This window comes from Vicugna pacos, chromosome 7, assembly GCF_048564905.1.
Source record: "Vicugna pacos chromosome 7, VicPac4, whole genome shotgun sequence".
Lineage (NCBI taxonomy): Eukaryota > Metazoa > Chordata > Mammalia > Artiodactyla > Camelidae > Vicugna > Vicugna pacos.
The window spans coordinates 25758803-25782578 of record NC_132993.1 but is presented as its reverse complement, the minus strand read 5'-3'; the positions used below and the strand labels follow the sequence as shown (position 1 = coordinate 25782578).

The window sequence follows — 23776 nt, the reverse complement described above, 5'->3', positions numbered from 1 at the left end:
AGCTAAATAGTCAAGAGTATTAATTTTATCTAAATTCTCCTGACTTCGCCATTTTACTTGAATTCTCCTCTAAGTAGAGTTCAGGCATTTAACTATATTTTATGGTTTTACATTTCTTAACACCAAGAAATTTTATGGTAAAAAATAAACTCAGTAAGTCTATATTGTAAAACAGGCCTGGGGTTGATAAATATTTAATGTTAGTTCAGTTATCTTCTGTCTGAAAATTCTATAGCGTATGCATTTCCCACGTTTGAGGATCTATAGAGACATGAAAAATAGAACCTACGCAGTATTAGGATAGTGAAGAGCATAAACTCTGGAGATGGAACAAGAGCCTCTAAAATAATAGGAGTGAGAAGGACATCTTTGTGATAATGCTCAAGCCCTCACCGTCACCCTCTCTCCCATCCTCCAGATTATCTAGGCACCTTGGATGCAAAGCGAGGAAAAGTGGTCCTCTAGCTCCTCAGTAATTTGGCAGTGAGGCTAGATTCCTTGTTGGAGAGAGAACCAGCTCCTTACCTTTCCTACCATTGACTAACAGGTCTTGTTTTAGGATTGAAATATCCACGGACTAGAAATGTGTGGATTCTGGTCAGTTGGGAAAGACAGACTTGAATCCTCCTGGTCGTTAGGTTTTTGCATAGACAGCATTCGCTCAGTGTCCCTGGGAAGAAGGCATGGGACTCAGTCTGGTCAGTCCTTTCTGCTGCCCATCCAGGCTGGACCTGCTGGAAAACATTCACTTTACCTGTTACAGCACCCTGTGTACAAACAGATATGAGCCCAAGTCTGCAGAACAAAAAGAATTACTTGACCTTCAGTCAGAAGAGGAACTTAAGGAATAAGTAGTTGAATAAGAAAATGAATCTGTCAGTTCTCCCCAGATCCCTGGCATTTCCCCAACTATGCTTTTATCAGCCATACTAAGATTGAAAGTGAGTCTACATTGATGAAAAATTACTTAGGTTTTTTTTTACAACCAGTAATATCAGCCTCACTGTTGGCCCCTCTCCTTTCTTAGCTTCAGTTACGTTTGGGGATGAGAATAGGAAAGAGGGCTGGAGTGAAAGATAGAGATGAAGATTTTAAATGCAGTTTCATAGAGGTTTAGGTAGTGTTATGTAATGTTCAGTAGTCTTGAAAACTGAAATTTGACATTTTCATTTGGAGTGATTCTATATTTTCCAAGCTAACAGTCTCTTTTCCTCTTTCCATCCTACAGTAGACCCATAAGGCTGAAATATTTGAAAAAATTTTTAATAATTTTGTTTTTAATTTTGTAGAACTTGACCTCTTTCCTGAATTAATTGGAACTGAAGAAATAATTAAGGTATCATAGCTATTTTTTATTCAAGTGCTTTAAAATTGAAAAGTCTATTTTGAATTATTGGTTAGGTTTCAGATTTTGCATTAATAAAAAGTTCGTGTTATATTATTCATTGTGGGTTTGGTTGCTGAGCTTTGTAGATAAACATGTAATTAATATACATGATTTTTTACAGAGAACTTGGAAGACACTTTAATTGATACAATTTTAAAAAGAGATAGAAAAGGGTTGATAATGAAAAAATGAACTTTAAAAGTAAACATAGCTATGAACTATACCCCAAATTGGAATTTTTAATATAAAAATGTTTCTGAAAGTCTAAAATAATATTTAAGCAACTCTTAATATTACTACAGCTTATTTTTAACCAACTTAACCAATGATTGGTAGATCAGTAATAAATATGAGCCAAAGTATAAATTGTATATATTCTTTTGCCCATTTAATCTGATTATTTGTGTTTGGACTACTTATATTATAAATGTCTGTTGCTGGCACCAGGTCCTTTATGTAAATGGGCATTTAAGAATATTTATAAGTTTTAACATTGTCTTAATTCCTACAAAAGAGAGAAAGTGACTGTATTCATATTTCCTCCTAAGCCCAAATGTGTTATTCATTATAACTGAGATGATGTGTTGAATCCAGGTGCTATTGTTAGTGATACTGTGGATGTGTCTGTAAGTAAATGCATGTGTATGAGCTGATAATGTGTGGAAACTGATGCTGTTATCTAGCAATAAATAGCAATTAGGTTGTGTTATCACATGTGTAATTACCTCAATAATTTTTTATCTTAAGATAATTCTCTCTTACAAAAACTCTTTTACTAAAATGATCAGTCCATATTTCAACACGAGTTCACAGAATTCAACTAAAGGTATGTGTGTGTGTGTGTGTTTGCATTCACACACATGTGCACAGGCATGTGGATATGATTATACCTAGAAATGACTACTAGAATCAAGTCAAAGGCAGGAAAAGGAAATTATACTTACAAATCATGGGGTTGTGTCTTAGTTTGGGCTGCTATGAAAATATACCATGAACTGGGTGGCTGATAAGCAGCAAAAAATTTATTTCTCACCGTTCTGGAGCCTAGGGGTCTGAGATCAGGGTGCCAGCACTGCTGGGTTCTGATGAGAGCCCTCTTTGGGGCTGTAGACCTCTTGTTGCATCCTCACATGGTGGCGAGCAGAGCGGAAGCAATCTCTGGCAAGACTCTTAATATGAGGGCACTCATCCCATTCATAAGGGTTCCACCTTATGACCTCATCTGATACTAGTGATCTCCCAAGGCCCTACCTTCTAAAACCATCACTGTGGGGGTGTAGGGTTTCAACATATGAATTTGGGGGGGAGCACAAACAGTCCACAACACTATTCACTTTCATTGATTCACGCAGGAATGAATGATAGAGGTCGGCACTTGCCTGGAATGCGTCTGTAATGGTTTTACACCCAAATACGGAAATGAATAGTTTGAGGGATATTCCTCAGATCCTCTTCCAATAGGAATGCATGACTGTGAAAGACAAAGTGTCTCCAGTGTGATCAAGGCTTTTTAATAAACATTTTTAAATAGAAGTTGTGAGGGGTAACAGGTGTGATACAGATCAAAACCGGAATGGAAGAGGAATTCACAGTAACTCCATAAGCAATTAGAAGAAACAGTATCCATTAAAATATTTGGGGTTTCAGATATGTCTAAAATAATCATAGAGCATGAATCATATACTCTCTTGAAATGTTGACACAAGACAACATTACCTCATAGAGACACACCATACTTAGCTGAGTAGGATTAATGAATGGTCCATCACCTTCGTCAGATCCTGAGAGGTATCTGAACCTCACAGTCTAAAATCTGCTAGAAAAAAAAAAAGCAGTGAAAGGAATATTTGTGTTTAATATGTGTATAGGGTTTATTTTCCCCAAAAGATCTGACAGAAGAAAAGGTGAGTAACTTCTGTTTTAAGAAAAATTTTATAGAAATCTGCATAGCTTACAATAAGAGAATGATAAAGTGTGTTTGTGTGAGAATGTAAGCAAAGAGGAAGAGAAGCAATGTTATTGTGGGACTTGATGGAGATGGACAGATCGCAGGAACTATAGAAGACATGTCTTCTGGGAACGTTCCTGTGAAGAGGAAAGAGGTAGAATGAATACTAGAAGCTGAATTAGAGATTTGCCTTTATGTTCCTTTTAAGTAGAGGAGGTTTGAGTTTAAGCTGACAAGAACGATCCATTTGAGAAAACAAAATTGAAAACATGAAATAGAGGGAAATACTCAATTGTGTTCAGTTCCCGAAAAGACAGTAGAGAAAGGATTTAAAACGCAAGTGTAGGAATTAGAAAGGAAGGGGAACACCTCAGTTACTACAGGATGAGAGGGGCCGGGTGAATCTGGTTGGTCCGTTTTGGGTATTTTAATGTTAGGGAAAGGGGTGGTTTTGTCTGTGACTTTTATTTTCTCTGTAAACAGGAAAGCCATCTGCTGAGGATAAGGAGAGAAGATAATAAAGGTTTGGCAGGGAGGTGTTAGCTCAGTGGTAGGGCACATGCTTAGCAAGAACAAGGTCCTGGGTTCAATCCCCAGTACCTCCATTTAAGAACTAAATAAATATTCATGAAAAATAGTCATTTGTTCATTCAATAAACATTTTTTTAAAAAAAGAAAATGGAGGCTTGAATAGAGCAGGAAAAAAAAGTTAGAAAATCTTGGTAGAATGTGAGTGTGAAGGAATACCAGAAAATGAGACAAATATCCAGATTTGCTTCACATTGATCCTTAGCAAAACTCTGGAGAATTTCCACTTCAGCATTAATACCATCCAGATCATAAAAGCAGACTCCTTTCTCAGAGTTGTCACATATGCCTTGAAGTAAAAAAGAAAAAATTCTTAAAACCGACTAAATAATTAAGCTCTGGATAATGATGCAGTCGTTACTGCATGATGCTTGAAAGCTTATGTTTCGTGCAGAGCAGCTTTCTATGTGTGCAAGACAAAAGCTCGTGAGCACACATGGTTTAAGATTCAGATTCTTTCTACTGATGTTGGTCAAATTCTCACAATTTGTACTCAATCAATTTTTTCTTTCTTTCTTTTTTTTTTAAGGGACATGACCTTGAAAGATCTAACAGATGACAGTGCCAATAAACTGACAAAATCAGGTCTCATGTGGACTAAACGTATCATATTTTGATACGTTTGGCAATTTAGTTTTCTAAGCATCTGATTAAACACAAGATGTGCAGTTAAGAAAACAAACGGAAAGCATGGATTTTGGTTGACCTCTGGCCAGATCACTCCTGGACCATTACAGTGACTTAAATGTTCACAAAAGATGTCACCTGAATGATGTTTTGAAAGGAAACAAATTTAAAGGGCTAGGACTAGAAGCATATTTTTACAAGCTGTCTTTAAAATTTCCCCCGAGGTCTAAGATTAAATCCTAAGGGAAAAGTGTTTAAAACAAAATGACAAACCAAAACAAAAACCTCTTCTAGTCCTAAACCTTCCTCTTATGATGGCTTAAAATTGTGATTTATTCTGAATATATACAATGAAGCATTCTGCATATACACCTACTTTGGTCTTTGAAATAAGTTGCTTCATTGCCATTTCACATTACAAGAATCTAATGGCTGTTTAGCTTGTTGCCAGATGAACTGAACAGAGAAATATAAGAACAAGAAAATAAATACCATGTGAAATAACACGCTCGATAAGGAAATACAACTACGGCGTGTTCTTCTTTTGAAAGCTGTGATATCTGTTCATTTCGTTACTTCCGTCCCTAAAACAAAAGCAGACATAAATAAGATGTTTTCATTGAGTTTAATTACTTTCCCTAGAGGCTAGATAATAAAGGTTATAGAATTGAGGTGTGGGTTTGATAGGGTGGTGCTTTATGAGAAGTTGCCAAGATCCCACAAGTGAAGATTTGCAGTATAATGCAGTATAAGATATTATTAAGATTTCATCTTTCTCATGTTTCCAGATGTTCCATTAAATCTTACTTGCTTTTCAAAGGAGGAAGAAGAGGGAAGAGACATTGAAGAAGACACCATTGTGAATCCTGGTAGAGACAGTGCCACAAACCAAATAAGGAGGAAGGAACCCCAGATTCCTACCACGACAAACTACAACCGAGGAGGGGCTAAGTACAATGAAGCCAAGACTAACCGGTCCCCAACGAGAGGAAGTGAATTCTCTGGAAAGGGTGGTACTCCCAACACATCCTTAGATTCCACTTCCCAACTAGTCACTGAACTAGCCCCAGAAAAAGGTGTCCCTTTGACTTCACGCCCTGTGACCCAGCTGCCACCTCTCACTCTGGAAGACACTTCGGCCTCTCTGAGTGATGGTGTTGTCCGAGTTCCACAGATGAACTTGTCTGGGACTGTGGAATCTTTCCATATGGTTTCTGGAACGGAATCTCCAGAGGCATCTACCGACATCAGTGAGGAAGAGAGTTTATTGACCAGTTTCAAGCTCGATACGGAAGCTGATGATTCTTCAGGCTCCAGTCCTGCAACTTCGGCTGTGCCATTCATCTCTGAGAACAGATCCCATGGCTACGAAACTTCTTCAGAAAACCCAGAGGCAGTCACATACGATGTCCTTGTACCAGCATCTACAAGAAATGCTTCTGAAGATTCAGCGTCCTCAGGTTCGGAGGAGTCTCTCGGGGACCCTTCCCTTGATGGAAATGTGTGGTTTCCTGATACCACAGATGTGACGACACAGCCCGATGTCGGATCAGGTAGAGAGGGCTTTCCCCAGACTAATGACACTGAGACAGACATTGATGAACCCGAGAAGACCACCAAGTCCTCTTCTCCAGGCCCCGTGGTGTCACAGGGCCCCTCGCTCACGGATATGGAGATGCCACATTATCCTACCTTTGCGTCCTTCCCAACGGAGGTAAATCCTCATGCTTTTACTCCGTCCTCCGGACAGCATGATTCAGTCCCCACCGTCCACGGGGTCCACTTGCAGACAACCCAGCCAGTCTACAACGGTGAGACACCTGTTCAACCTTCCTACAGTAGTGACGTCTTTCCTCTAGCCACCCCTTTGTTGCTTGACAATCAGATCCTCAACACTACCCCTGCTGCTTCAGGTAGTGATTCGGCCTTGCATGCTACACCTGTATTTCCCAGTGTCGGTGTGTCGTTTGAATCCATCCTGTCTTCCTATGATGGTGCGCCTTTGCTTCCATTCTCCTCTGCTTCCTTCAGTAGTGAATTGCTTCGCCATGTGTATACAGTCTCTGAAATCCTTCCACACGTCACTTCAGCTCTTGAGAGTGATCAGGTGTCCCTGCATGCTTCTCTGCCAGTGGCTGGGGGTGATGCGCTGTTAGAGCCCAGCCTTGCTCCGTACTCTGATGTGCTGTCACATCAGACCACTGCTCGTGCTGCTTCAGAGACCGTGGAATTTGGCGGTAGTGAACCTGGTGTCCTTTATAAAACGCTTCTGTTTTCTCAAGTTGAACCGTCCAGCAGTGAGGCCGTGATGCATGCACGTTCTTCAGGGCCTGAACCTTCTTATGCCTTAAGTAATAATGAGGGCTCCCAACACTTCTTCACTGTTCCTTACGGTTCTGCAGTACCTGTGCAGGATTCTGCTCAGGCTTCCCTCTTTAGCAGCCCTAGCCACACACCGATGCCTAAGTCTTTCTTAGTAACCCCAACCGCGTCGTTGCCTCCGCCTACTCATGGCCTCTCTGGTGATGGGGAGTGGTCTGGAGCCTCCTCTGATAGAGAGTTTCTTTTACCTGACACAGATGGTCTTAACGTGTCTTCACCTGTTTCTGTAGCCGAATTTACACATCCATCACCTTTGTTTGGTGATGATAACAAGCGGCTTTCTAAAAGTGAGATGATACGTGGCAATGAGACTGAACAGCAAATTTCTCCTTTCAGTGAGCCGGCTTACCGTTCTGGAAGCGCAGTCTTGCCTGACCTGTATGATCATGTAAATAAGTCGAATGCGTCTTTACAGGAGTCCCCTGTCTCCATGTCTAGCACAAAGGGCGTACTTCCAGGGCTGCTTGCTTATCCCACTACTAAGGTTTTTGATCGTGAGATTAGTCAAGTTCCAGAAAATAACTTTTTAGTTCAGTCTTCACACGCTGTATCTCAAGCATTTGGTGATACTTCACTTAAACCTGTGCTTAGTGCAAACTCAGAGCCAGCCTCCGCTGACCCTGCTTCTAGTGAAATGTTATCTCCTTCAACCCAGCTCTTATTTTATGAGCCCTCAGCTTCTTTTAATACTGAAGCGTTGCTGCAGCCTTCCTTTCAGGCTTCTGCTGTTGACACGTTGCTTAGAACTGCTCTTCCAGCTGTGCCTAGTGACCCAGTGTTGGCTGAAACCCCCAAGGTTGATCAAATTAGTTCAACAGCATTGCATCTCATGGCATCAGATTCTGCTTCAAGTGAAAACACGCAGCCCTCTGCATCTGTACCGGTCTCTGGTGTATCGCCTACTTCTAATATGCACGCTGCTTCACTTCAAGGTTTAACCATTTCTTACGCAAGTGAGAAATATTTTGAACCAGTTTTGCTTAAAAGTGAAAGTTCCCAGCAAGTGGTACCCTCCTTGTACAGTACTGATGCGTTATTCCAAACTGCCAATTTGGAGCTTAACCCTGCCTTTCCCCCAGAAGGAAAGCATGCATTTGCTACCCCTGTCTTATCAGCTGATGCACACCCAGATACACTTATAAACACGTTTATTTATTCTGATGAAGTCTTCACCTCCACCAAGGGTCCTGCTTCTGATGAGGTGTTGGCTGGCGTTCCTACAGTTGTAACTGCTGATCGTTCTGTTCCCTTAGGAAATGTGTATGAATATGTTTCTGTTACAGCTGTTTCTCCCAGCAAAGATGGTTCTGTAACCACAACCAAGTTGCTGTTTCCTTCTAGAACAACTTCGGAGCTGATTCAGAGTGCCAGATCTGATGCCGATTTAGTGGGTGGTGGTGACAATGGTGACAGTGATGATTACGATGATGATGATTATGATGACAGAGATAGAGGTGGCTTATCCATAAATAAGTGCATGTCATGCTTCTCCTATAAAGAATCACAGGAAAAGGTAATGAATGATTCAGACAGCCAGGAAAACGGTCTTGTGGATCAGAATAACCCAATCTCATACTCACTATCTGAGAAATCTGAAGAGGAAAATAAAGCCACAGGTGTAATATCAGACAGTCAGACTGATAAACCAGCAACAACAAATGTGCCACCCCCAAAGCACGATGATGGAAAACAGGAAAATGACATTCAGACTGGGAATGCCCTGCCTCCTTTCACCCCAGAGTCTAAAGCATGGGCAGTTCTCACAAGTGATGAAGAGAGTGGATCGGGGCAAGCTGCCTCAGATAGCCTTAATGATAACGAGACTTCCACAGATTTCAGTTTTCCAGATGTTAATGAAAGAGATGGCGTTGGGGTCCCGGAAGCAGGTGACTCAGAAAAGACTCCTGGACCCCCACAGTCCTCGACACCGACTGTTAGTAGCGGGCACTCAGAAGTGTTCAACATTTCAGAGGCAGGTTAGTTATGGATCCAAAGGATAGATTGAGCTGTGGTGGCTTGCGTCCTCAAAAAATAGAAAAATCATGGAGAGAGAAATTTGGTAAAATGACCACCATTTTTTTAAATCAAGATATTTACAAATCAATTTACACTTTTTAAAGCCTGATTTTATTCATTATTTCAAATGAATACTCAACATGTTTTGGGCCTTAATTCAATTCTCTCTAAAAGAGATAAGTTGATTTTTATCTATTGTCAATTTTTTTTTTCATATTCTACAAGATACCTGTTACATGGAGCAATTCTGTGTGCATAATACATTTTTAGTATGCTGCTTTTTAAATAATAGATTGGAGTGTGTTTTAGATGATTTTAATTTTAATGTTTACTTATATTCCAAAATAAGTTGTAAACTAATTCTATCGAAGTAGAAAATGAATTATAAACTCTGATAGTAATATGATATATGCACCTTTCTCTGACCCATCCAGTGGAAAGGAATTAGGTAATTTGCACATCTGCATCAGCTTGGGAGCTTTAAAAAAAAGTTCTCTTACTAAGTTTTGAGAGTTAGCGGTAAGATTTTTTTTTTAAGGTTTTAATTTTTAAAAAATGCCTTTGATTACGTTAATGTTGTCTGAAGAGGGCAGTGTGAACTCACAAAATACATTCTGCTTCCTACTTGCTATGGTACAGCTTTCCAAGAAGTTAAATAATGAGCATTAATATGCATGGTATGTATAAGTATTATATGACAAGATGTACAACACTAGAGCATTTTCTGTAGAAATGCATTTCAGTTGTTAATGTATTTTACGCAGATGAATTTATCTGCCAGATGTTTCTTCGAGCAGATTACTTGCAGCGTATATAATACAGATGTTGGCATTAGATGCCAATGGGGAAAAAAAAGGAAATTCAATACCCTGAAGCAGGTGAAATACTAGATGATTTCATTGCATTGATCATGAGTTTTATAATTTGCTTTTGTTAAATTTTAAGGCATTTTTTAAATTAACAATGAGAATATTTAAATCTCAGTGGTAAGTCAAAAGATAGGCTGAAGTAACCTCTTACACTCTTATCGCATAAAAGTGGATATTTAAAATCCAGAACGTAGACACCAATCTCATTAGGATGTTTTTCCTCTGTGTTATTTCCCTTGAATTAGTTGTATGCTTTTCCTTCAGTGCAGCATCAATTAAAAGTTTGTACATTTTGATAGAGAAGTTTTTTCTGCATTCTGACTTGAGACCAATTTAACATTGCACTCCAGTTTAAACACTTACACTCTGTTATGTGAAAATGAATCATGAACTCTTGGGTCACCATATTCATTAGTGTTGCCATATATATGGATTGTTATCTGGCTTCAATTATAGTACTTGTAGTTTTAAAATTTTTATTAGATCTATTTTAAAGGAAAGCATCAGGAACTCATCCAATTTTCTATCTTACTAGGTAAGTGACATCATCTATATGTTCTTGCTAGATTATGCTGTTATGGAAAGACTTTATATATTGCAAAATGCCAAACCTAGTATTGACTAAGACTTAGCAATTTCTCTTCCACTCTCAAATCAGATTTATTTAAAGGGTGTGTTCTCCCACTGATGAGGAGAAAATGCGATTAACATCCAGCGTCATCAAGTAACATCATTAATGACGTAAATAAGATCAAACAGGTTTGGGGGATATTGTTGCCTGTTTTTAAAGCTATCTCTGTAAAAAATCCTATGTAGTCTGTCTTATCCAATAATTGAATATGCCTCTTATGCATATAGACTAATTCTGAAATTTATCATTTTATCATCAACTTCTAGAATGTAGAATAATTTACAAGACATGTTCCTCAAAACAATATAGATAAGGCAGATATTAGTATCTGCAATTTATGAGTCCATAAACTGAGGTCCAAAGATACTAGATTGCTTGACGTAGGTCCCAGAGAGAGTCAGTACAAAACTGAGACTGGAAACATACTATTGGTGTCCAGCTTCTAGAGACTATGTTTTCATGATTGAGGACAATAGAATATATACAATGCTTAATTTGTAATACCAAAATTATACTGTTTTATTCTCAAAATGTATTTTTAAATATTAATCTTAATTAATCTTCCTAATCATCTAGTAGTAGATTCTTACCATTTAGGTAACCCATATACACTATGGAGTCAAATCAAAAAAAACTTTAGCCGTAATTATTGAATTTAAAAATCAATACAAGTAGCTGCTCATTATAGTATGCAAAGCAGCCAGGTGATTGTCTGTACTTTCATGTGGAATCTCATCTTGTATAAAACACCTCGGTTTCAGAATGTGTAATTACCATGGATTTATCATTCTAACTCCTCAATTAAAAGGTTTATTTTAAAATCCAACCTCCCAGAGAACTTATGAGAAAAGTCTGTACAAAAGACTATGTGTGCATGCATATGTGTGTGTTAGTGCGTGTGTATAGTGCGTGTGATAAATCCGTATGATAATTTGTTACATATTTTGTTATATATCTTACATATGTATTGCATATTTGATCAGAAGTATTTCATATATATGTATGCAAATATATCAAGATACATACATATATATGTTCATATACCTATATACATATTGCAACAAATATTTGTGGTCATCAAAGACCTAAATAATTAAATAAGTTCACTTTGTATATAAGTTAATGTACATCATTGGTTCTCAAACTTTAATGTGGATCAAAATCACCTGGAGGGCTTGTTAAAACAGAGCTTGCTGGGTCTTACCTGCAGAGTTTCTGATTCATTAGATTTGGTATGGTTGGGATGGGGTCCGAAATGTGCATTTCTCATAAGTTCCAGGTGATGCTGCTGCCACTGTTCTGGGGAGCATACTTCAAGAATGACTGAAGTAGATAATAATGCTAACCTCCATTTGTAATTTCTAGCTACCAGGGACTGCGCTAAGTGGATTATTTCATTTATTAACCATGAACATTCCATTTAGGTAACAAGAGTTACAATAGAAAATGAGAAGACAATCCTATGTAAATCAGTTTGCTTTCCTAAGTTTCATAAAGAAATATCAGTACATTCACCATCAGATGACATAGACCTCTACATGAGCCTCACCACAGGATGTCATGACCAGAGCGTATGATTAACATGATAGAAGGTGAAGTGCAGCCTTCTCTCACAAGACTATTAACTACAGCTCAGGGATCGGTTGACTTACAATAGTCCCACTTTTCATACAGTTTTATGATTTTTTAGTCACACTTTTGAATTCCACTTTTTTCTAACATGCTTCCGCAGTCATGAAAACAAACATCTTGGGAAATCTGAGTGTCATTTATACTCCTTTGATATATTTTCTGTGTAAGTGGATTAAATTCTTGACCCTTTCTATATCATTTCTCCTTATAGAAGGAAGCTATCATTTAAAATCTTAAGTTCTCTCCAGTTAAGTATATTTCAATGCTGTATTTATGAATTTGTGACTCTCAAATTTGTTCTTAAATATTTTCAATTTAAATTGATTGCTATTGTCTCATATCATTAATAGTAAGACACTTGGTATAAAAGTACCAAATGCACCAGATGTGTAGAAAGCAATACAGAGTCTGATGAGGAACTTAAATTTAGTTCTTCCAGAACTTCTACAGGTAGACAGGATAAGGGTTGTTACTTTGTAGCAGTGTCAGCATGTCATCATGGCAGAACGGTTCTAATGTTCAGTCATCTTGGTTTCCCTCTGCACACGCCTCAAAGTAGAAGGGAAGAATTGTGACTGGCCAATGACACCCTGCAGTTCTGAATCCTTTTTTTTTTTTTTTGACAATTTGGAAGGATAGTTCCAGTTGCAGTGATTTTCAAAGTGCTAGAACAATAATGCTCCTGGTTGGTCACAAAAATCATTATTTGCCACCTTTTAAAATTAACCTAAAGACAGAATTTTGACTTTTTCATAATTGACATTTGCATATATAAAAAGAATTTCTTAGATCTGGGCATTCCTTCAATTCACATGCAATAGGATTTTTATTTTTAACTGAGAAAAACAGTTGGTAAGAAGGGTATTCAAAATAATGTCTTAAAAGCAACTTACATTTAAATTTTGGTTCACTGGAATGAAGGTTTATCCTAATGTAAAAAGCATTATCCTAAGATTCTGTCTTCATGAAATTATTAATTGCTCCTAATTACTTACCTAATTGTGAGGTTAAAAATATTTCCATAACAATTAATTTTGGAAAATCGAGATTATCTATGGTGATTCGGTAAGTAGCATTGTTTTTCCTGATCATTTGATTTAAAAACTGAATCGTTTTCTTATTTTAATACTTTCATTTCCCTTCTAACAAGCTTTTCAAGGCAATATTATGCTCATTTCTTGCCACGGCCGGCACCTTTTCCTGGGTGTGAATCTTTGTTGGGATATTATAATTCTTCAGCTCCAATAAGCCTGCCTTACCTTTTTTTTTTCTGAGTTTATTTGTTCATTTGTTTTTGAAGTATAGTTGACCTACCACTCTATGTCAATCCCTGCTCCACAACATAGTAATTCAGTATTTCTATTCATTTCAAACTGATCACCATGGAAAGTCTAGTGAGGATACGTCATCATGCAAAGATACTACATAGTGATTGCCTGTATTCCTCACACTGCACATCTCATACCCGTGACTTTTTTTTTTGCAACTGTATAGCCTGCCTTACTTTTTAAACTTTGTGTTACTTAAATTAGCGTAGAATCACAGACATTCGTTGCTTCATAAAGTTGAAATTTTAAAGGTAAGCAAAAGCAATGAAGGTTGCAGTTATTCGGCTGAAAAATGTACTTTTCCTACAGCTTAAAATGTCAACTCTCTCGATTTTCTCTGACTACAGAGGCCAGTAATAGTAGCCATGAGTCTCGCGTTGGTCTAGCTGAGGGGTTGGAATCCGAGAAGAAGGCAGTTATACCCCTCGTGATCGTGTCAGCCCTGACTTTTATCTGTCTAGTGGTTCTTGTGGGTATTCTCATCTACTGGAGGTAAGTTGAGTGTTTGTTGAGGAACTGTATGTTTCATAGAGCTCTGATTTTGCCTGTTGGTTACCTGAACGTTCTTCAAAGCATATTCAAAAGGTCTTTTACTTGAGAGCTACCATGAATTTATCCAGCTAGCTGAATAAGTTGAATTTGTAAATCCAAAGATATAGTAATAAGAGATTTGATTACTTATCACTTCTGTCAAACAATTAAGAGTAAAAGGGAGGAAGTTTAGCTCAGTTAACGTTTACCGCAGTATTTTGACAGTTGCACATTCATGTTAATCTAATTAGCATTCAAACATTATCATAGCATTTGACATAAATCCAAACTTCCCACTTTAAATGCTCCAACTGTCATAACTTTAAAAGGTATTATTTTGGAAAACATGATTTTTGATATAATAAAAAATTTTATAGCAGTGGATTTTGTATAAGATACATATCAACTGCATACTAATAACAAAAAATGCTAACCCGTGTACAACAGCAAAAATCAAGTATTGGAATATAAGTATAACTAGAAAATAGACTAGACTAAGATGCATAGGATTTTTAAATTCATTGGAATTTGCCTTGCGGATGAAAGATAGCTTCATTCTTATCAGTAACCTGTTAAAACCTTTAAAGGACAAGGAACATTGCACCCATCATAAGCTTCCCATCCTATATAACAAGCAGAGAATTCTGCAAATTGGTAAGTTTACTAGAGGCACAATGCAAATCAGTTTAACTGTTACAACAGTCTTTGGAAAACAAAGACTTTATGATGATTCAAGAAGTCCTATCTGCGAACTAAGAAAGGACATAGCTTAGTACTTTCTACTTTTAAATAAAAGAGAATTTTGTTCAGAAGATTTATAATTCCTTTCTGTTTAGCAACATCTTTCTATACGTTCATATCACCTCTCTTTGTGTTATTCCAAAGTATATTCTCTTAGTTCATTCAAAAATATTTACTGTCTTCAAAAATATTTATTGTTTCCCATATGCCTAGTACTATGTTAACTACTATGGGAAAGTAGAAAAAGTAAATGAATGCTGAGGAGGGTATAGCTCAGTGGTAGAGTGAATGCCTAGCATGCATGAGGTCCTGGGTTCAACCCTCAGTACCTCCATTAAGTAAATGGGTGAATAAACCTAATTAGCTCCTCCCCCAAAAAAGATTAAATAAATAAATAAAAATTTAAGAAAAGTTTTTAAGTGAATGAATGAACAAATGAATGAGAGTCCTTGCTGTCAAGAAATTTATGCTTATTAAGAAGAAAGAATTTTCCTGTAGCCGCATGTGGTTGCACATTGGTGGCTAAGGTGGAATGTTTACATGAGCACCTGTATTTCACATCTGCCTTCTTTGACAGAACAGAGTAGACTGCAGGCTATGGAGAACAGATCGTGCTTTTATTACTCTCCATGGGTTAGGGGTCTGTTTTGTTCATAACATGGTGCAAACAAAACCATTTTCTTTAGCGATCCCTGTTACTGCAGTGTCTCTTTTTACAGAAGATTCCATGCTTAGAACAGTACCATGAATCCAGTACCTCGTCCATAAATGTCTACTCAACAAAAAATTCATATTTCTTTTCTTCCTACTCCCCACAGGGCTTGTTGGCCAAAATTCTTGGCCACATTGATACCATGTTTGCTCGTATTACTGCTTTATATCTAATCTGATTTTCTCTGCCAAGCCAATTTTTGAAGTTAATGGAAAATGAGTTTAAACAAATATAAAATAGGAGGGAAAATAGGACCAAATTTTACTTCATAGTAAATAACATTTGAATAAATCTCAATAAAGATGTCAGTTTATAGTCACAAGGTTGAAATAAGTAGAATAAGTCTCTTCATCTCTGTTATTTAATATCCCAAGTTTATTTTCTACAAATTTTAAAATCAGTGTCTTATTTAATATGATTTGAGATTTCATGGAAAATTCAAATCTGGAGTGGTTTTTATCTCCTGTTATTTATGGGTCATTTCATCTGTACTTAATGTGGAGAAAAAAAGGTAAAATTACAAGTTGGAAAATATTAATTTGACTTTCATCGATAAAATGTTTCTCTTTTCTCACGAATGTCTCTCTTTTCTTCACAAATAACACATAACTTGAGTACAGAAATAGTTAAAAACATGAGCACTCATGGTTTTATGTATGTATTTTTGTATCTAACTATCACATATCCTTATAAGATTTGTTACTCATATCTCTCTGATTCACAACCATATGAAGTCAATTCGCTTCAAAATGTAACTTTTTAGGTCAGTAATACAAATGCACTAGGGGCATTTTGTAATTCAGCAAATAATAACTTAGCAATTTGCTGAATTACAGAATGACCATGTTAGTGCATTCTTTAAAGTTTGTGAGAATTATTCAAATTCCAGTGTAGCTGCATTTTTAAGCAATATGATTTCACTAGCCAATAAGAAAACATTCTAAACCTTGGTGGAAGCTGCAGCCTGTAGAAAGGTTTACAAATCTAATGGCATACCAATAAGAGTCCTGATAATAACATGGTCCTTTCCTTCTAAATTTTTCCAGTTTATATATTTAAACACTTCTCTAATCTAATTTTTTAGGAGAGAAAAATAATCTCAAAGTGGTATAGTAAATCCTCTCTTTTGTCTAATTTACCTAACTTAAGGTGGTCTTCTATGTTTTGTGTGAATCTTGATGGAAAGCATGTTGTAGCAGAAAGACAGAACAAATTAGAAGTGATGAAATCAGGGCCACTTTCCCATATCGTCCTGACATTTGCTACATGACCTTGGACCAGACACTTACCCAGCAAAGAATTAGTGACCTCTTTTTACCACTAGTGGGGAGGGTCCATGAAATCATCTTTAAGATTGCAGTCAGACTTTCTTTAGGGCTTCTGTGATGAATACAGCATGATGAATATTGTTTCATATTTGTATAAGGATCCAAAAATGGAATAATAATTACACATTTCTAGCTTTTAATTCTAAATACTGTGATGAAAAGGTGTAAATTAAATAATCGGATTATCATTGATTGATAGGACCTATGTCTACAAGTTTAAAACAGTCATCACTTTTTTCATCATGACTGAGTGATAATTAGCAGGAGACAGTTATCAACACTTAGCACATAGACACGAAGACGTTCACTGCTGATACAGAACAGATGGACCATGGATACTGAATCTTGTCATACGTTAAATAACATGCCTTGAAATTATTTTCCAGATGTTTTAAGGTATAATTTACATGAGCCAAATCGTAAGTTTCTAAGATGCAAAATTCCTTCCGTAAGGAATATGTTTTAAACGTTCTTTTTAAAGATGATAGAGGGTGAATTTTTGAAAGCTTTTTGAATAGTTAGAATCTAAAAAACACCAAAGCAGCACTCCATCAAAAGCAATGTGAAACAGAACTTTCCACAGACACAGTTGTTTTGGCTCTGGAGAGGGGGAAGAGAAGCGATATGGATTCTCTCTTGATTTTGAATTCAAACCTGTGGGTCACTGAAGGTAACTATCAACCCAGCATGGTAGCCTCTTAGTATCATGCAGTCTTTTAAGAAGAATGTCACTTCCTGGGAAGACTGCACTAGAAAGTGTACCTAACTAATCCAATTCAGATGCTTTTCATCCAGAATTCATCCTGTACTGTTTTAATTTTAGTTTTCCCACTTACAAGCTTATTGGCATGATTTATACATTTCCTTGTTACTTATTAATGCAAGTAACATTATTGGACCACTTGTTTTCTAAAACCAACAAGTATTTGATTACACAGCTGAAAAGAATAGAGCTGGTATTTACCCAGATACTACAATGAATACTAGTAATTTGTTAAACTTCATTACCTATATGTCTTCTTCCCATTATCCCAGACATGTCCTCTATCCATCTATCTATCCATCCATCCATCTTTCTCTAGCTATATATTCTACCTCTCCCTCCCAAATGTTTTGAAATTTTAAGGTAATCTCATTTGAGGCTCAGGTAGGCAAGAGAGTCTAGAATGCAGCTGAGTACGTTATGGTTGGTGGGATTTACTTGGAATAGGAGAGCCTCCTCTTTGTGTACCATTTGGAGATTGCTTACAAGGGACTACGTTCTCGGTTGGTATAAGAAATGTCTAGTAACTACAGATGGTCCCCATAAAGAAGTAAGCCCCTTGTCCCTGAAGGTGTTCATACGAGACCTTCTTTATACATCAAAGATGCTGGGGAAGGGATTCTTGTATCAGCTGTCATACTGCACTAGGTCCCTTAAGGCATTTTACAACTTTAAAATGCAATGAAAAATAAATAGAAACCTTTTAACCAGCTTATAGAACTGGATTTTAGGGGAACTCAAAGAGATTTTAATTTTGTGATCTTAAAAGTGGGTATCAAACCCGGTGTTTCCATATCAGTGTGTCAGAATACACTACATCTGTAGTCGCACGGATAAGCCGCATGTGCCCTGTTGTTTCTGCTCCAGACTGGTGTCAGTTCTGCTCAAGTGTGGACTTTCAGTAGGATAGTTTCTTTATCATAATCACCTGTGGCCCTCATCCCTCCCCTTTGTCATTAGTCCGCCATGCTCTTCCCACTTCCCAGGATCTGCACCTAGCTCAGGGTCCCTTGGACGCTACTCCTCACTTGCTCCTCTTTCTCCTACCTCTCTTGAAGACATTCTTACGTTCTGTCAATTATGTACGTTCTCACAGGTTTGATTATCAGAGGTTTATACCGTCAGAGCAGGAAGCTAGTTTTTGCTATCCGCATCGTTGCTTTTGAATATTTTTTTGTCTTGTGACATTAAAGTTGTAATAAACAATATAATTTTGTCCCACCCAGACATACAGCGTAAATTCATTGACCAGGTATTTCAGGGCACCTACAACAAGTCAGACACTGTTCTTGACACTGCGTTAGGACAAAGTACCTTGCCTTTTGGGGAGTTATCTTCCAGTGAGGGAGGACCAACTAAAATCATAAAAGACAAATAAACAAATGTATAAATATGGTATTTCAGATACTGGTACGTGCCACAAAGCAAACAGAAGGGGGAAGATTAGTGACTTGGCAGGATGTGCTGATACTTTTCGCTCAGGTGGTCAGGGAAGGACTCTCAGAGGAAATGGCATTTGAGCCAATGCATAAGTGATGGGAAGGAGGCAGGTGGCCAGAGGGAAAATCAGAAACCGGGGCCCGAAGGTGATACCGACAGGGCTTCTTTGAGGGAGAAAGAAGGAGCCAGTGAGGGCTAGAGCCTAGTGGGTGAGGGAGACTTGGAGATGAAACAGTTACAGCAAAAGGGGACTAGGTCACAGAAGGGTCCTACAGCCCTTGCTGAAGTCACTGAAAGCTTTCTAATTCCAGCGGGAAGCCACTGAAGAATTCTATGCAGGGAACTGATTATTGAGAAAATACCGCAACTGAAGTGTGTCCTATAAGAACACAATGTTACGTTAAAGCTCATTAGGATAAATTTCTTGTTCCTGGAATCTTTTAAATGGAAGGAAGACTGGCATTTTCCCTCAAACAGATCTTTCTATTTCGACTGAACCACTCATGAGTAATATTTCAAATCAATGAAATGACCCGCATCAAAGAGTGTCCTTAGCAGTTTTAATCATCGAAATTGTTTTAATTAAGGGTAGTTTGCATTAGTTTTCAGCAGCAGTTGGTTCTTTGCTCTTCTCAGTAGTCTGCACTTTGCTCCTGCCAGATGTTACTCTTATTATCTGAGTGAAAATAGATCCAGGTGACATTGTAGGTCATGGTTGTCGTTGGCTCCAAATACATTCACTCTCAAAACCCTCGCCAACAAGGCTAGTATCTGTTGGAGAGAAAATCGTCCCTGTCTTGGGTTATATGCTCATTATTTCCTCACTTTGCTCTGTCATTGTTGCATTATCAAACTTCAAAGGTAAAGCTGCCTCCTTTTTTCATCAACATGTTACCACTGTGGAATTTCACTGCTACATGGTGATAGCTTGCTGCCTTTTGCTAGCAGCTGCATATACCCGGAACAGTCACTTAAATATTGAGTGAAAAATAGCTTTGGACAGACCTTCTTTCCCACTCTGGTCCTGCCCAGGGAGGCAGGGCACACTGGGGCATCGCAGCTGTGGGGGACTGGGCGTTGAGGTGTCCTCCTACTTGGCTCAGCTGCAAGTATCATCTCTGCTTTCCGCATGTCTCAAATCTGCTCGCTCTTCTGCGTCTGGTACAGGTAAAACTGACAAGTTTGGAGGCTATAAAATTCTTTAATACCTGTGTTTTGTAAAAACAGGTATAGAGATCCACTGATGTTTTAATCCTGGAGATTTCTGTCATAATTTTTAAGCAGCTCAGAAGTTGTCTTATTGTCCATACCAGCGAGTAGTATAAATTGCTTTCTTTTCTTTCCAGAAAATGTTTCCAGACTGCACACTTTTATTTAGAGGACAGTACGTCCCCTCGAGTAATATCCACACCTCCAACGCCCATCTTTCCAATTTCAGGTAACAGCTTGAAGTGTGACCATGAGTAGCTGGTAGCTGTTAACTGAAAAGCACAATGTTGGAAGGTTTGTCCTTACTGGGGTACTTTGCAAATGACTGTGATGTAGATCAGGGAATATTTGTGTTGCCCAAAATATTGTGTATCAGGCACTCAGGTTTATTAATTGTTCTCATTAATTTTGAACATTCTTAACCATGCAGGTGATACTGCAAAATAATTTATAATTGTTCAGATGTTGTATGTTTTCAAAAGCATAAACATAGCAATAAAATATTAGTAAGGAATGATGCTGACTTTTGGTCATTTCAGTGACTTTAATGGAAACTGAAACGACAAAGCCAGACTAAAGCAGCTCAATAAAGATGGACAGGACAGAACCACAAAAATAAAGGCAAAGTGTAATTCCTTTCTGATTATCTGGGTGTATATGAGAAAAAGTTTCTTAACTACATTAGAAAAAAAGGAAACTATAAAAATGGTGAGGGTAGCACAAAGAATGTATGGTTGCCTGAAATACTTTTAAGTAAAAATGTCAGACAGATGAATACCTGGGAAAAACGTCATGTGTTTTATCAGAACGTACCTAGTTAACAGTGTTCAAGAATCAACCTGAGTCATTTTGAGTAAGACGCTCATTGACCCTAAAGTTCACACTGTCACTAAGATCACAGACACTTATTGAATTAACATTTTATAACATTTCAGAATGAAAAGTGATAACAAAAAAAAAGTTTGTCTAGAAATACGTGAACTACAAAAGCAGTACTGACGGACAGAGCGTGAGCCAAGGACACGGAGAGTCACCAAACCAGGGGAAGCAAAAGGAACAGTTCTTTCCGTGGTCGTGGTCTTTGTACAGAAGCCTCTTGTTAAATGTAAATCGTCTGAGACGTCACATGTCATTGCTTGAGGCCCAAGTTCTACATGATGTTATCTTCTCAAGTCTCGTAATCTAAAAAGCAGAAAATTCAAAAGAGAAGCATTTTCCTTGTAATTTTCAACAGGCATAGGAATTAGAAGTGTTTCACTCTTTTAACTCTTTTCCCAACTCTCTGTCTTTAACTACCAAGACTTTGTTTCTGTTTTTCTAGTTTATATTAAAATTCTGTCCATTTCTTTTAGTAGAGCACAATTTCTTATTAATGTATTTAGAATTTTGAGACCAGGTGCTCTCAGTTATCTGCTGCATTTTGATTCTCTTCACTTTCCAAACATACATCTCCTGTATACTCTGTTAGGGTGGCTATGAACATTAATCACATTATTCAAAGGCCAATGTAGTTTTCTTGTTAACAATAATTAATCCAAAATCAGGACCTTGCCCAGGGGAATCCAGAATCACCTGTTCTACTTCTCAGACAAACAGTGATCAAGGGCGTGTCCTCATTTCACCTGCTTCGCCCTCAAAAGATGCACTCCTGATTGCCCCATATGTGCATTTTCATATAAAATCAGAAAATAAAAGGATACGTTAGTCTCACTTACTTGCGGACCAGTTCATAAAAGAAATTACCAAAAGACATGATTGTAAATAAAAAGTAGTCGTTTCGCTCATGGAAAGAGATTAGCTGTGCAGGATAATTTCTGTGGGTTTGACAGACCTTTACTAGGAGAACTAGTGATTTAGATGTGACAAGTTATTTCTGTTTTCTTACCTAATTATAAAAGCTACTTCCAGGCAAGTTCCTTCTGTAGGTGTGAAGGTGGAATTACACCTTCGTCTAGTGTTTCTTAAGTTTAACTCGCTAATTCAATTTTAATATTCAGGTATACTCATCTAAAAGAGAACAGATGGATTCTAATTTTTTTTTGTAAATCAATAAATTCTTGGTAACTGAAGCTTAACAATATTAAATGGACTAGATGCTGAACATCTGTTGATGTAAATAACTGTTTCTAGTGAAATGTGTTTGATGTTTCCTTGTCCAAGATATCACTTGTGAAATTGCACACTGTGAACTAGTAATATGTTTAGTATAAGAAAGTCTTTCCAGGGGAAAAAAAAACAGATAAAATAATTTGGCCCTTTCACAATTAATTAACAGACCTAATGACTTTGTTTACGTAGCATATTTTCAAGTTACAGTTCTTGAAATTTTACAGATTTAAAGTCCCAAAGGTTTTGACATTATCTTTAATGAATAGTCTGCATATAAATGTTTTCTATTATTTCTAGAGAGAAGGAAAAAATGCTTTCAGACATAAACATCTGAATATTTAACTGAGAGACATTAAATTGTACGATTTTATAAAACTGAAATTGCATTATATGTTATGTTTAGTCCACGTTAAAATTGAAAATATATTATTTCTGCATTTTTCCCTAGAATTTACAGGCAATTATCACTCATGTTTAAGAAAGTTACCTATAAAGAGATGCAGTCCATTGATAAGAAGTAAGGCTTTGGTAGTATTTATAACCTAACTTTGAAAATTAATTCTTTTCGCTTTAGAGTATGAAAGGAAAAGGGATTCCTGATCAAATCAGAATTCTAAAATGCAGCTTATGATTGATAGTAAATATAGAGAAAGTTGGTAATTGTGGCTTCATGTTTTATTGAACACAGATTCAATCCAGATTATAGAAATAACTGAACTTTGAAGTTGTTTTAGAAGGCTTTTTATAAATTTTTATAAATGAGAGGCACAGTTTCTTCTGTTCAGTTGTCCTTTCCAACCCAATTTTTTTTTATTCACCTAGATGATGTTGGAGCAATTCCAATAAAGCACTTTCCAAAACATGTTGCAGACTTACATGCAAGTAGTGGGTTTACTGAAGAATTTGAGGTATGATTTTAATGTGTATACTTTAAATAATATAGAAAATGGTAAATTTTAAAAATTCAGCAGTAGACTGTTTATTAACATTGAAACCATTTTTACTTCTAGCGAGAATATTAGTTCCATAATCAATTATGTGTTTAGGAGATGTGTTATGGGTGAGTCGTGTAATTTAGAAAATCGGCTTTCCATTTTAAAAGTCAAATTGTACTAGTGGAAAAAACCAAAACATAGTTGATTCTCTCCCATATGATCAGAACTCCAGTATTCTTTTCCCTTTTTAAGTCTAAATCAAAAACTGATTGATTCCTTTTAATTTTCTAAACTATGTGAATCATAGTAAATAACTAAATTTCATAATTTTCAGCCAAAGTACATACAAGCTCTTAATTGTAAGTATTAAAACAGTGTAAGTGCTGAAGCACTGATTTGGAAGGCATAATGAATACTACGCAAGGTAAAACCCCGTCTTCTTCTCAAGAAAGTACGCATTTCTAAAACACATTTGAACTTAACAACCAGTGAAGATTTTTCTAGTAATATTCTGTAAAACACACTTAGACGGTGGGGGCAGAGACATTTAGTGCATATTTATCACGGCCTCCCAAGCGATCAGTTAGGCAGATTTTTCAA

The 23776-nt window shown here is 37.1% G+C and overlaps 1 protein-coding gene across 3 annotated transcripts in view; it reads left to right on the top strand.

The window, feature by feature from the left end:
* The window catches only part of PTPRZ1 (protein tyrosine phosphatase receptor type Z1), a 162776-nt gene that overhangs the window by 115312 nt on the left and 23688 nt on the right, over positions 1–23776 (top strand). For 2 of the 3 annotated variants that reach the window (XM_031674223.2, XM_031674222.2), the window contains exons 11-15: positions 1290–1336; positions 5371–6361; positions 13756–13900; positions 20270–20361; positions 23064–23149. In XM_031674223.2, the coding sequence (XP_031530083.1) occupies positions 1290–1336; positions 5371–6361; positions 13756–13900; positions 20270–20361; positions 23064–23149 (1361 nt within the window). Of the gene's footprint in view, positions 1–1289; positions 1337–5370; positions 9791–13755; positions 13901–20269; positions 20362–23063; positions 23150–23776 lie in introns of those variants that run through there. The other variant, XM_072964593.1, reaches the window with a different exon arrangement.